This window comes from Gobius niger, assembly GCF_951799975.1.
Source record: "Gobius niger genome assembly, chromosome: 7".
In the NCBI taxonomy this organism is placed as follows: domain Eukaryota; kingdom Metazoa; phylum Chordata; class Actinopteri; order Gobiiformes; family Gobiidae; genus Gobius; species Gobius niger.
This window is the reverse complement of record NC_136858.1, coordinates 25647220-25661268: the sequence shown is the minus strand read 5'-3', so window position 1 is coordinate 25661268 and position 14049 is coordinate 25647220. Positions and strand designations below refer to the sequence as shown.

The 14049-nt window shown below is 39.3% G+C and overlaps 3 protein-coding genes across 6 annotated transcripts in view; all 3 read right to left on the bottom strand.

Moving 5' to 3' along the window:
- Positions 1-739: 739 nt before the first annotated feature.
- Positions 740-5765, bottom strand: pla2g12b (phospholipase A2, group XIIB). The gene is made up of 6 exons (XM_079560192.1): positions 5702-5765; positions 5538-5618; positions 3119-4120; positions 2660-2736; positions 1440-1605; positions 740-1306 (listed from the first exon to the last, which is right to left on the bottom strand). The coding sequence occupies exons 3-6, from the start codon at positions 3927-3929 to the stop codon at positions 1188-1190; spliced, it is 1173 nt and encodes a 390-aa protein (XP_079416318.1). The 5' UTR covers positions 3930-4120; positions 5538-5618; positions 5702-5765; the 3' UTR covers positions 740-1187.
- LOC306965173 (uncharacterized protein C6orf118-like) lies at positions 5604-9384 on the bottom strand (the record flags this gene model as incomplete). Its single annotated transcript, XM_079559418.1, has 8 exons — positions 8783-9384; positions 8291-8413; positions 7116-7166; positions 6550-6668; positions 6417-6478; positions 6036-6217; positions 5838-5891; positions 5604-5618 (listed from the first exon to the last, which is right to left on the bottom strand). The coding sequence occupies exons 1-8, from the start codon at positions 9380-9382 to the stop codon at positions 5604-5606; spliced, it is 1206 nt and encodes a 401-aa protein (XP_079415544.1). The 5' UTR covers positions 9383-9384.
- Positions 9385-11187: 1803 nt separating this feature from the next.
- The window catches only part of pde10a (phosphodiesterase 10A), a 62933-nt gene continuing 60071 nt past the window's right edge, over positions 11188-14049 (bottom strand). For all 4 annotated transcript variants that reach the window (XM_079559740.1, XM_079559742.1, XM_079559741.1 and 1 more), the window contains exon 22: positions 11188-13539. In XM_079559740.1, coding sequence (XP_079415866.1) covers positions 13425-13539 — 115 coding nt within the window. In that variant the 3' untranslated portion in view covers positions 11188-13424. The remainder of the gene's footprint in view (positions 13540-14049) is intronic.

The following is a 14049-nucleotide window of genomic DNA, read 5'->3' as shown; positions in this document are numbered from 1 at the left end:
ATTTGGAAAGAGCTGCAGTTCATTTGTAACAACTACACCATGAAGGATGTTTTTCTAGGTCACACTTCCTCACATTTCTCAGGCTTGATTGGGGCACTTTTTATTTTTAAACCATAACGGACGAGGACTATTTAATATGGTTTTGTACTCATTTGTAAAGCCATACTGCGTTACATTTACCCTATAAAGAAAATACAAGCATTTATTTTATTACAGGTATTGGTGAGTCCTAAAAAATAAGGATTCTTCACAGTGAGCGGGCCTCTCCTTCAGGCCACGGGACATCACCAGCTCAATATTGCTTCTTTGTTTACGTACAGATAGTAAAGCACAAGGATAAATACATCAGATTCCAAATGCTATATTTTGTTAACCTACATCAAAAGGCAAAAGCAATCATTTGTAGAGTTTGTTTAGATTTTCAGTTTTACAACAGGTGCTCTTGTGGTGTAGCATTATACTCTGCCTGACCAAAATCCACTAACAGTTATGATCCGGGGTTGCTGCAGTTGGTCAGGTTTAGGTTTGTCAACACTAAAGAATAAGATCAGCTGACGACCTGAACATCCTGAATATGCAGGTTATTCCATCAATGGATTTCTTCTTCCCTGATGGCACGGACAAAATATAAGATGACAATGCCGGGATTCATCAGGCTTGCCTTTAAAGCTATTAATATAATATAACTTTTTGAGGTAGATAAATTCGCCTTTTTAAAAAAAAACTTTTAGTATATCCTCCAGGGTAAGATATAAATTAATAAAACACCAAAGCAATATCTTACGTTCAGTGCTGCACAGCAGCTTCTAAATATCTCTGTGACACCGATTTATGTTTGATAAATGTTAAGCAACAGCATTGATCTTGTCGCTTTGTACTAATTACCTTTCTTCTTTCTGTCTTAAGGAAATTAATCCAAGCATAATATCCTTTCCATCAGACACTGTTTGGAGTCATCAGAGTAATTTATGTTAATGGAGTCATAGAAGATAAATGAACAGACAGGAATATGCATGAGGGCCAGCTAACATTCACAGCCACATTCACTAATCCAGGATAAATAAAACTTATCCAACTCTTCAAATCTTTGTTTTGTGTCTGATTGAGCTCCCACACTTTCAATCAGTGAAGGAGCTACTGCATTGGTTATTATACCTTAATGTCTTTGCTCTGTACTATAAGTTACTTTACAGTTCATCCCTCTCCTCTTCGTGGCAGATGCACGCTGCCCTCTGGCTGTTCATGTAAGGCCTGCATCCAAGAGTCCAAACTGTGTTAAATAATCCGTCTGCCACTGATTCACAGGCTAAAAAGAAACGAGATGAATATAGGTTAGTTTATTGTATATTTTCCAGTATAAGAAAATAGCATCGACATTAATAGAGGGAATACTTTGTGAACTCACTATATAAGATAAAAAATGAGATTAATGTATTTACTTTGCACTTTTGTCCCAAGCCCGAGGCTCTTCTTGAGGTCATAGCAGATGTCGTGCAGACAGGAGCGGAAGCTGGAGTCGCAGTCGTACTTGCTGTTGCCACACGTGTCGTAGCAAATGTCCAGTTGGTTACAGCACTGAGTCATGGCAGGGATCCCCAAGTCCAGCTGTCCAAGGAAAACACTATATCGTCTCAGTACAGGATTTAAAATGGATTACAAGGTTATCAGCTGTAGGTCGTCCCTTTTCAGGTTCTATTATACATTTACATACTCGACTTCAGATTTGATAGACAGGAGTACCTCCAATCTAAATGATTGGTATAAAGACTATTTTAGGATGGAAGTGTAGGAAAAAGTACATGAATTGTTTTCTCAAGTAAAAGCTTTAAAAAATGCATGCACTTAAACCACAATTCAAAACGCTCTTACTTTTGTGTAATGGATTAGAAAGTAGTAGGCTACTGATATGAAATGTACTTCAGTAAATGTACTTCGGTAAAGTAAAAGTACTTAAAGGAGTTCTTTTTATTGTGTTACTTTCCACAACTGAACTAGTCTTATTTACAAACTACATAATACAGTGTTTTGTGTGCATAATAACTCATCTGGACATATATTATATGTCTGGAACATCGCTGTGTGTGTAATCCCGGAACAGGAACATTGGCTCTGTCGACTATGCAATAAATATGGGCTTACTTATAATACTAATTAAAATAATAATGCAACGGTTTTATATAGCGCTTTTCTGGACACTAAAAGACACTTTACATTGCATTATTCATTCACTCCATACTTGGTGGTGGTAAGCTACTGTTGTAGCCACAGCTGTCCTGGGGTAGACTGACGGAAGCGAGGCAACCAGTCTGCGCCATCGGCCCCTCCGACCACCACCAACCACTCACTCACTCACCTACTCACGACATTCGCCAGGCTTCCCATCCAGGTACTTTATACTTAAGCAATGGCTGTAAATTTGGCTTTTTGAATGTATTGCTAAAATACTAAGTAATTTCGGAATTAAAGTTTATTTACAGCTAATGCTAAGTATGATAATTTGCCCTAATGTTTGTCTTTCTTCAACTACCCATTTACGTGCTGCAACATATCCATCATACAGTACTTCACTTAATCCTTTTCAAATGTAAGGATCTACATCCTATAAACAGTGCTAAGTGGAGCTGCAGATGTTATCAAAGGCACCTACAGCAGCATTCACCTGGAATCCCACCAGAGACGAGCTGCAGCCGTTGGGCTCGGGGAGCTGGTATCCGGGACGGGGCGCTGGGATTTCTCCTGTAAAACAACACGGGGACATAGAGATAGATTAACAAAGTGATGTTCAGGAGCAGTCCTATCAGGGCATCCGGTGTGGGCCAGTGTGCAGATAAGATGTGACTTCTGTTTGAGAACATATGTATTGATTGTGTAACACCCCCTCCTCAACTGATAACTGCCATGTCGTCTGGTTCATTGCAAGAAAACATCAAGATCAATTTATGTAAGAGTGCTTTCTAATCTTTTTGTCTGTCTTGTGTACACCCCAGTCATTCTTAATGGCTTACAATTGACAAGAAACAATCTAACACCTGAGTTACTGCACACACCCCCATGAGACCCTCTAGACCTGATTGGGAAACACTTGAGTAGAGATAAAGCATGAGTGATCCAGTCTTACCGTATCTACAGCGGTACTCGCACACCCCATTTCGCCCTCCAACCAGCTCCACCAGGGAGTCGAAATATCCGTTCATATTTTGGAAGCTGCTTCTGATTGAGTTGAAGCCCCACCCGCTGTAGCTTTCCTCTGTCTTCTGTGGGACCTCCTCTGTCTGGATGGGCTTGATCTCATTGTCCTCCTCTTGTAAAGGTTGGTCCTGGATTGGAGCTTCAACCACTTTGGCCTCTACGATTGGGACGTCCGTTGAAGGTGGGTCATTTGTTGGATCTTCAGGCACTTTGGCTTCTACGATGGGGGCGTCCGGTGAAGGTTGGTCATTTGTTGGATCTTCAGACACTTTGGCTTCTACGATGGGGGCATCCGGTGAAGGTTGGTCATTTGTTGGATCTTCAGGCACTTTGGCTTCTACGATGGGGGCGTCCGGTGAAGGTTGGTCATTTGTTGGCTCTTCAGGCACTTTGGCTTCTACTATGGGGACATCCTCAGTTTTCTTGTCAGAGTCTGTCACTGCCTCCTCAGCTGGAGCCGCATCCACCACCGGGGTATCTTCATTTGCTTCTTTATCTGCTTCTAGTTGGATATCATTTGCCATTAATGTTTCTGGCAAACCTTCTTCTACAAGTGGAGATGGATCTGTAGTAGCCTCAGTATCTTGTATGTTTCCATCCGAAGCTTCAACTACACTGTCCAAAACAGCAGCTGTGTCTTGAGGTGGCGTATCCTCCTCTTTCTGCATTTGGAAAAGGCCAAGAGTGGCACATAGCCCTGACGACAGGCAGAGGAACAGAAGCAGAGTCCGGAGAAGCATGTTGTTGACGGTCCAGGTAGCCCTCACACAAGCGTTGGGAGTTGTTCGATGTGCGAAAAGAACTGAGACAGTGAGTGACAACAGGACGTTCGACTGTACTCACTGTGTCAGCCCCCAGACTTTGGCCTTTGATTTGGCTCTGGCAGACAGCGAGGCAATCTCTGGTGTTGGGGGCAAAGGTCACTGTGTATCTATCAGAAGAGGAGAGGCCTGTTGTGTTGGATACATCTAATCTGTTCATTTTTTATGAATGCACAAAACATTACATTTTCTCCAAACATAATGCTAGCCACATAGCATACTTGTCTAAGTCATTTTTGTATTGTTACAATGGCAATAAGAGAACTCCAATGTGTTGCCTTAAAAATGTCTTTTTTTCATGTTTTCCGAAAACAGTGGAAAAATGAGTTAGGCAATAGGTTGCGTTCACGTGACATCACAACATTGTAAAGAGCCAATAGTTTAACATTGAGGTGGAGCAACTGACGGTAACTATGGTAACTGTGGTAACTGACAACATGCATATTTTTATGTCTGTCCACATGAAACAAAAACTGTCACAAAGTTCATTATCTCCTCTGTCAGCACATATGAACAAAAAGTGGTGACAATATGCGAAAACATGAGCGTGATGTTGTCCAATAGAAAGAACTTTCAGACATAAAAATAATATCACAGATTTGTGAATCCAATCACGATCAAATACTGATGAGGAAAAACATTTGTAATTTTTTATTTTGGAGATTTCTTACAAAAACTGCATTTCTCCCATAGAGTTGTTGGCCCTGCCCTCCATCTGACATCATGACACCATCACATTCTAAATCGTGAACGCTACCTATTATGCTATGTAGCAGTATTAATACATCGGTTCTCAAACGTTTTACACTAAGTTCAACCTCATAAAATATTTGACCAACCTAAGTACCACCAGGTCTAGATCAAGATCGATTCTGTACAAAAGAAATGTAATTTATTTCTTAATCATGTCTAAACTGGGTCTAAACCATGTCTTAAACCAGAAAAAAAACAATTTAAACCAATTATTATAGCAAAAATGAAATGATCTAGAATCAAAATGAATAAAATCTAAAACAGCAGATGACCCTAAAGTTCCCCTGGCGGTACACACACCACAGCTTGAGAACCATTCTAATTAAACAACACACAACACAACAAGTCATTAGTATGTTAGGATTTTAGCTCACGAAATATACCCGGTATAAACAAACTTGCCTCGCCTTTTAGCTCAGAAATTGCCCTGTAAAAATCATGTTTCTTTGTATGACCATGCTGCCCTCTTGTGGCTAAAGCATTAACTGTATGCTCTTAAAATTAAAAGTTTCGTACTGTATTGCAGCTCGCCAAGAAGGACAGTCCAAAAAAGCTGCTGTTTCTTTGATTATCATCATCAAGTTGTGAATTAAATAATGTTAAGAAAGATCAAATAAAAAGAGTCAGGAGTGTCAAAGCAGCCAAGACGAGTTCTAATCTCAAACCTAATGTAAACCCTTTGTATTCAACAGGAAGTTTTGATAGTAAGTATAAAAATAAAACAATTTATCCTCTCTACGCACTTTATTACATGTCTTAGGAGATGTATCAAACCTTCCGTGACATGTTTGGTTCTGCTGATAGGTCCAGCCAACTTCCATTCACATGTTCGGCCTGATTTCATCCCACAGTCTCCTGGCAATGAAACACATTGAAAGCATTGGTAACGGAATATTATATATATAAAAAAAAAGACTGAAATGTAAAGAGGAACTCACTGTCGGAGGCTACTGCTAATCTTCTCACGTCGCAAAACGGTGTTGATTTTGTCCTCGAGATCCTTCAAATAAATAAACTATAATGACTGACGTTGCAAAGTTAATACGATTTAGTCAAATGAACCAAATGCCTTGCCTCGTTGGTATTCTCCAGCTTGTTACTTGAGACCATCAACTTCATCATCTCGGTCTAGGAGCAAAAAGTGTCATGTGCCTGTATTACAATTCAATATATCCCCTAAAGCAGTGCAGATATGATGTACTCTTCATGTTTCAGCGCAGTACAGCTGTAAGTGGCACACACCAGATAAGAAGGCAGTTTATCTCTCTGTACCTTGAGGGCCCTGACGCGTTTGTCAATGGCCGTAGTTATGTCAGTGGAAACCAGTTTGTCTCGAATTTCCTCCTCCAGCTGTTGGCTCTCTGTCCACAAATCTAACACCTGACGTCTCTTGGACTTGAGACTGGTATCGCGCCCATCGGCACTCTCGCTCTCCAGCTCTGACAGTGACGCATCTGCAAATACACAGCACAAAATACCAATGAGCTGTAGATAGACGATGATGCCATAGGGTCTGAGTTTGACAAAGCGAGCTTTTGTTCAGTCTGTCTTCTCAGGAAATTTACAATTATTTAGAGTAAGCATGTGCCATTCCCTACAGGGTCTTAATATAGAGCCTATTTGTGGCTGCTAATGATTAAAATATCAACCTACCATTTAACTTTTTGTCTTCTGGGCATGTACTTTGTAAGACAGCTTGTAGCTCAGTTTTCAGTCTGGCAAACAAATGCAGCAAATTACTCAGAACTTGTGTTAGTTCAGTATTTTTCAAACTAAAGTGAAGTACCTTTCATTTTCATCCAGTAGCGCTCTGGCCTTTTGTTCTAATAAGTGCACCTCTTCTTCTTTGTCTTCCAGCTCTGGTGTGGGCGCCGTGCCTGGACGCTTCAGTGAGTGTTGAGAGGGCTGAGAAATAAAATAAATGAAATGTGTGATTTTTGATAAACAAGTGAAATTAAAAAAAATCTGAAAGAAGTCATTGTTTGTTAGAAGATGTTTTTTTTTTGCAGATAAATTGTTTAAGATTAAAGAGGAGACACTGCAGTTTTCTGGTTTGTTCCGTTTAATACATTGACATGGTTTAATCTACACAATAAGAAGTTTTATTGCTTCACTCGATGAATCAACAACAAAATTATCTATATGGAAAATTGCATCCTCAAAAGGTCCAAGATATTCATTTTTGAGATTGAAAAGATGTGCGGTTTTAGGCATAGTTGCCCATAAATTTCCATATATAACAATATATAAATGGAAAGATTTCATATCTCTTATTTTTTACTTTGTTTAGCTACATCTGTTGTGTCTCCTTAAACGTAGAAACAAATGAGCTGGTAGAAAATGTTATTTTACCATGTTTTCAAGATTGGACATCATATGAAAGCCGTAGAGATCATAATCAGTCTAGGAAAAAGGCAAGGCAAGTTTATTTGTAGAGCACAATTCATACACAAGGCAATTCAAAGTGCTTCACAGTTGCATACATACAAGAAAACAAATAGAATCAATAAAAACATCAACATAAAATTAATCAATTACAGTAAAAGGCGAGAGTGCAGATAAAATACTTTCAGTCATATGCATCGGTAAAAAGAAGAGTTTTCAGCCTGGATTTGAACATTGTCAGAGTTGAGGCCTGTCTCACATCCTCATGAAGACTGTTCCAGATTTTAGCTGCATGAAACTGAAACGCAGCCTCACCGTGTTTATTATTGACTCTGGGAACCACCAGGAGACCCCTCCATGAGGATCTCAGGGCCCGAGATGGTTCATACGGCTCTAACATGTCAGAGATGTACTTTGGAGCTAAACCATGAAAAGACTTGTAGACAAGCAGAGCTGTTTTAAAGTGTATTCTCTGAGTGACAGGAAGGCAGTGCAGAGACCGGAGCACTGGACTAATATGGTCGTATTTCCTGGTTCTTGTCAGGACTCGAGCAGCAGCGTTCTGGATGTACTGTAGTTGTCTGATAGCTCGTTTAGAGAGGCCAGTGAGCAGGCCGTTACAATAGTCTAACCTGCTGGAGACAAATGCATGGATAAGTCTCTCCAAGTCTAATTTTGACACTATTCCTCTGATCTTAGCAATGTTTTTCAGATGGTAAAAAGCTGCTGATGTTATTGCTTTGATGTGGCTGTTTAAGTTCAGGTCTGAGTCCATGATTACTCCTAGATTTCTAACCTGATTTTTTGGTTTTAGAGAGAGAGAGACTCAAGGTGACTGAAAACAAAAACATAGCATGCATATTACTTCATGCGTAGTATGAAGGATATAGTCTTGCAACCATTATAATTTCTAGTGAAACAGACTGATCCTGACATAATTTCATGTAGCGAGTAACCTTTAATGACCTCATACTCTTGTGAATGGGCCCAGTGGAAGCAGTGGCTTTTGCTGACGTACCACAGACAGGTTTCGCTGGCTGCTCCACTTCAGTTTGCCGCACAAGGGACTCAATCACCTCGGCTATAATGCGTCTAATGACACACGCTAAAAATGTGTTAGTGAGAGGAGGAAATGGAAAAACCTTAATTTCCCTCAGGATGTGTCCAAATACTAGCGAGCTTTCACACACATCACCAAAGACGTCACTGAACACGTTCAGGCGGTCTCTGCTGGGCCAGCGCTGAGATGACAGCTTCTGTAGCTCCTGTCAGCGACACACAAACAATAGGACTTCAGTACATTTCAGCCAACAGACATGAAGAGACATAGATGTGGAACTTCCTTTTAGTCCGACAAATGATCATTTACTTTCACATGTTTCCATTTCTTAACTGCCCAACTTTTTAAGGATAATAGACAATGATGGCTAAGTTTTATTATTTACCTTATAGGCACTGACAAAGTGTGGGAGTTTATTGGACTATTATTTCCAAAATCACATATACATTTTGGCAAAATCCAAAGCCACACACTGTGGTGGAGAGAGGAAATTCTTAAATTTATTAATAATATAAAATTATTTAAAAAATCATACATATGCTAATGTATTAATTCTGTGTGTAGTTTGACTTACTGTTTCCAATTTCCTCTCATGTACTTCAGCAGCATTTGTCCAACTCCAAATATTGTTCTTGACAATGCCTTGTGGTTTCTTTGTCTGCTCTTTCTTACTCAAGCCCTTGTCACTTCCATACAGTTTCACTCTCTGGGAAGATGTGTTTTCTGACTTTTTGGGACCAGTAGACTTTGTCTGGATTTTGGGCAAAGGCTTTCTCATGCAGGGAAGTGAGTTATTTAAACATGCATCTGCTCTTGGGACAGCATCAAAAGAGGAGTCATTGGGGTGATCCGTGGCTAAAGCTTGGTCTATAGTGAGTGACGCAAAATCCGCCGTGACCTCGGCCAAATAGTCTTTCATGTTATTCTTCACAGCCTTAGACGGCTGTTTTTGGAGAGTTACATGTTTTGGAGTTTGTCTGTGTTTTTCTGAAGTGCTCCAAAAAGGCTGCTTTGTTTCTTTATGAGGCTGGCTCTGGACAAGACTGCGGGGCCCCAAATGCCCTGAGGAGTAGGCCAAGATGTCAGCCTTTTGACCAGCCTCCGCCGCCTGAAGCAGCTTGTGGATGTCACTCCCAAACTGACCAGGCTTAGCTTTAGTGGCTCTGGAAGACATGCCTGCAGGCAGAAATCAACAGTGGTGGGAAATGAGTACTCAAAGTCTGAACATAACAGTGAGTGTGAAGTCGAGTTACTGTAAATTAGCATATACAATTACTCTGTTCTTGTTCTTAAAGCAAAGTACTTCAAAACATTTGCTATTTTACAACAGCTAACATTAGTATATTAATTATAGTCAAAACAAACACTATTAATAGTTTATAATATATTTGAATGCAACACAGAATCTAGTTTATCAAGCTTTTTGTCGAAAACAAATTAAATCTAGGTAACTCGGCAACTTTCAGAAAAAAAAAGTTTCACGCTTGATTAAAAAAAGTAAATCAGTGTAACCTCCTTACCTGTAGAAGAATAAGGACTTTTTAAAGGCTAATTCTGTGACATGACAAAACTTTTCCTGTCTCTGCTCTGTGCGAGGTCGCCATGGTTACCGACGTGCGTAAACTTGCGCGTCACGTTCACTGTGTCTCAGGAAAAAAAAGAAAAGAAAAATACTCAAACGAGCAGATGAGCGTAGATAAATCGTGCGGACGTAACCTATTGAGTTTTGCAGATCTTTGATTGTAAGTCTTTTTTTTTACTCTTTAAACATGGTTAATATCTCTGTGGAAGCCAACGAAGTATCCCCCATAGAGTTTCCCAACGTTCGATAGAAAATGTATAGAATTATCTTTTTTATGCCTAGTTCACGGTCCAATCCCTACAGAGTTTTCCCAACTTCCTATAGAAATATAAAGTGGGTAACTAACACTTTCTATGTAAAGTTGGGAAAACTCGGCAGGGATTGGAACGTGAACTACGCATATAAATATGATTGGAGGTCAGTCAGAGTCAATGAATGTGTTTTTATATCTTGTACACAATCATTTTTATTGTTATGTGTTGTGTTATTGCTATATAGGCTGCTGAAGTTGTAAATGTGCTATAGAAATAAAGTTGACATTTACATTTTTATGTGCGTGTTTTGTGCAAATACAGGCCTGTTCCCTAGAGGCTTTACAGTTCGGGACGTCATAACAATATGGGATTAGCGGCAATTGTAAACTAATGGAGATTTTAAAAGTTATAATACTGGAGTTATTGTTCACATTAAAATACTTGGACACCACAGTGTGTTAGATGTATTTACCAGCAGTAACTCGGCAGCTAGCGGAGTTGTGCCACGGCTATGTTATCCACTTTTTAAATTATTTTTTTGCACCGTTTTTAGCTAATGTTAGTCAATGGAAATGTATGCTAACAGCTGCAAAAATGGCGGATGTCCATGGTAACTGTGGATTATTTTCCCCCCCTTGTTATGAAACATAGTTGTTGTCCTCCAGTAGCTATATTGTAAACTCAGCCTACTTATGAGAATAGACAAATTTTGTGCTTCTAATTATATATATATCACTGTCATGAACTTGCAGACTAGTTTAACTTTACAAATAAGTAGGCCTAATTGGAATCAAAGATTGTTTGCAAATGTAAGCAGGGTTAACCATACAGATTAAAGGCTTAAGTTGCATCATAATATTTGTGGTTTATGGCTCTTAAAAAGACAGGCCCCTTGACCTTCTGACCTAGTTGCTAAGACATGTAGTTTTGTTATATTGATTTGCTTTGTTTATTTTATCCTAGTTTTCTTTATTTATATGTATTAATAGAATCACTACATCCACCCCGCTCAAATAAATACATAGTTCAAAATAAAGTCATTCTTCTCAAATCATATAAAAAGGAACAGATATTTTTGCACATTCAAGCAAGAACAAAGACACAAAGACACAGTTTTTAATATATTTAATAAAATTCATTTGGGCTACTGCTCATACATTTACAGTTTAGACATTCCTTAGTTATTCTGGTTAACAGTAACATGTCCAGACCATTTTGTTTATCTTAATGTTTACTTTGTACAAAACAAAAAAGGCCAACATTATTTTTCTTTGTATAAAAATATAAGTTAATTTAAATTTAACTCTAATTAAGAAAATAACAATAGTAATAATAATAGCAATAACATAATAATCTTCAATAATAATATTAAGGATAAAGATCATAAGCTAAACATAGTGCAGACAATGGGATGTAACTGGTGCTGTAGAGTAGAGGGACAGTGCAGTCAGTGTTATGGACTTAACCATCTTCTCAGTTGGGATGGCGGGTGGAGGGACGGGGGAATTAAGAGGCGGTACAGGGAGTGCAGGGCCTCAGTCGCACACACAAGCACACAATGTTCGCGCCTGTCACAAAGTGCATGAAACTGCCACTCAGTTTAGCACCATCAGAGCAATATCTCAGTCCGTACAAACAAACTCTAGATTGTACACAGAATACACCTATTATATATATGCAAATTAAGTATATATAAATCTTATAGGTGCATGCTAGTTGTTGCTCTTGGTTGAAGCTTACTGGAAGCAATTCTCAAAAGTAAGACAGAGTAAGCATCGACTGATGGCTTACTAACTCTCATGCCAAAACACCACAGATCGTTATTTTAAAAAACATCCATCAAATGTACATTCACACCAAAAGGGGGAGGGCCACAGTACCAGTTAAAAAAGCAAATTATTTTGGCGATAACTTCAGTCTTAGCCAGCATTCACTGGAATGACAGTTTTAGGCAAAAAGTCTTTTGGAAGATCTTGGATGTTTCTCGTCCATGTGGGATTCATTTATTTTTGAGTCACCAACATGATAGGCCCCACAGTCTCAAATATGTCTGTGATGTTTAGCTTTAGCAGCTGAACTATTGTGGGAAAGTATGAAGCTGAAAATGTGATTTCAGACTTGATCAAAGAAGCCTTTCTGGTGAAAGCAAGTGAATGGCAGAAAGTGGACGAATGCTTCAATAAAAATCTGTCAAAGTGGAAAAACTTGGTTCAGGTGACAGACTATTTTCACCTTTCCCTGAAAATATTTGCCTTCTTCATCAATGTCAATAGCTGTTTGAAGTTACAACAATATCAGCATAAAACATGTTGTTCATAAAATATTGCACAGAAGTCTTCACCAGCTTGTGTGGTCCTTTCTGTTTAATTGATGAGGGGAGAAGCGATTACTGATTAATGAGTGAAACGACCTCCTCCAAGATTGTACTGTGAAATTATTTATGACCAAAGTTGCGTCATAAAACATTATGAGTGAAAACACTATTCTTTAATCCTCACTGTCTGTAAGAACAGTAGCTAATTGTGAATCTTCTAATCAGTCTTGTGTTTTATCTTGGGAATATCGGGGGTTGCTAATTTGGGCTAAGATCTTGCTAACCACACGTGGATTCACTTGCACAGCAGGATTTAAAATGCCACTGTGGCCGAGGGCAATGCTATGGGCTGCACTTCAGAAACATTATGACTCTCTCATGACTGTGTTCACAAGTGCTAACATTATCTAAATTCACTCACAGTTTTTTCATGTTTTTTTTGTAAAAATAGTCTGTGTGGGCTTTCGGCAACCTCCATGTAAAATAGTTTTTGTGTCTATATTCAAGTACTGCAAAGGATTTTTGCTAAAAAAGTAACAAAAAAACAACATTCTTACACTCACCTTTTCAATAAGGTGAAATCACATCGTGTTTCTCCCGCACATTCCTTCTGTCACTGGGAATACCTTACTGAAGTAGTCTGCTGTGACCCATCACCCTACCACAGAAGGCAAAACAGTACCATTTAAAAAGCCTGAACCGAGGTTTCACATATCTGCGCCCGTAAAGTGGTTCAGAGTTAAGGCCTCTCAGATGCAAGACCACAAAAGATACAGCTCAAATGAAAAACAACATCAAAATCATAAAGTAACATAAAACAAATAACAGCGGAAAACCATAACGCCACCAGTCTCTTCTCCCACGCGATGTCCCGGGCTGCAGCGGTCACCCGTCAGTCCCTGGGATCAGTGTGGACACCTCCGTCCCCTGATGAGGTTACTGTGTGTTTTCAAAGTCAGACTTGAATATAGCTTTGTCATCTGCTGCTGCGAACGCCTGGCACCTTTCACAGGTCCGAGGCAGGTCCAGGCTAATCTCTTTTGGTGGGACAGCAACCCTTTGGATGTCAGTTATCCACCTTCACAGGGCCAGAATCTCCAGCGGACGAACTGTTGGGCTCCTTCAAAACGATGTCCTCCGCCTCGCCACTCGCAATCTTCTCCCAGTGGTTCAGGTTCTCCCTACAGAAACAACGCCATCATTATAACACAGAGCTGTACTTTAAAAATGTAAATAGATGTTTACAAACTAGAAAAATTGATGGGATCAGAACATCAAATGTAAGTTAAAGGGATATTTTTGACAAAGTGCCTCATTTCAGTGTGGAGATTTCACTGGAGATAATTTTTTTGTAATTCATGCAGTTCTTGTATTTGAAGAGTTTTGTGGCGCTAGGCTAGTGCAAGGCAAGCACAGACTAACCACATAAATGTCTGTGTCGATAGAATAATTTTTGGAATATAACTGACCTTGCATCACATGAATGATCGCATTTTGAGGGACTATTTTCTAGCAGATCACTCCGCCGCTGCGTAGCTAATACAACCACGAAGCTGATGCTGCTCAAATATAAGTTCTTTTAAATGCAAAATGGTTAAAATGATTCTATCGACACAGACATTTATATCATTAGTCTGGTGTTATAAGTGATTTGCCTCAGGTGCACTGTGGAGTGGGTCAGGCTAGCTGAT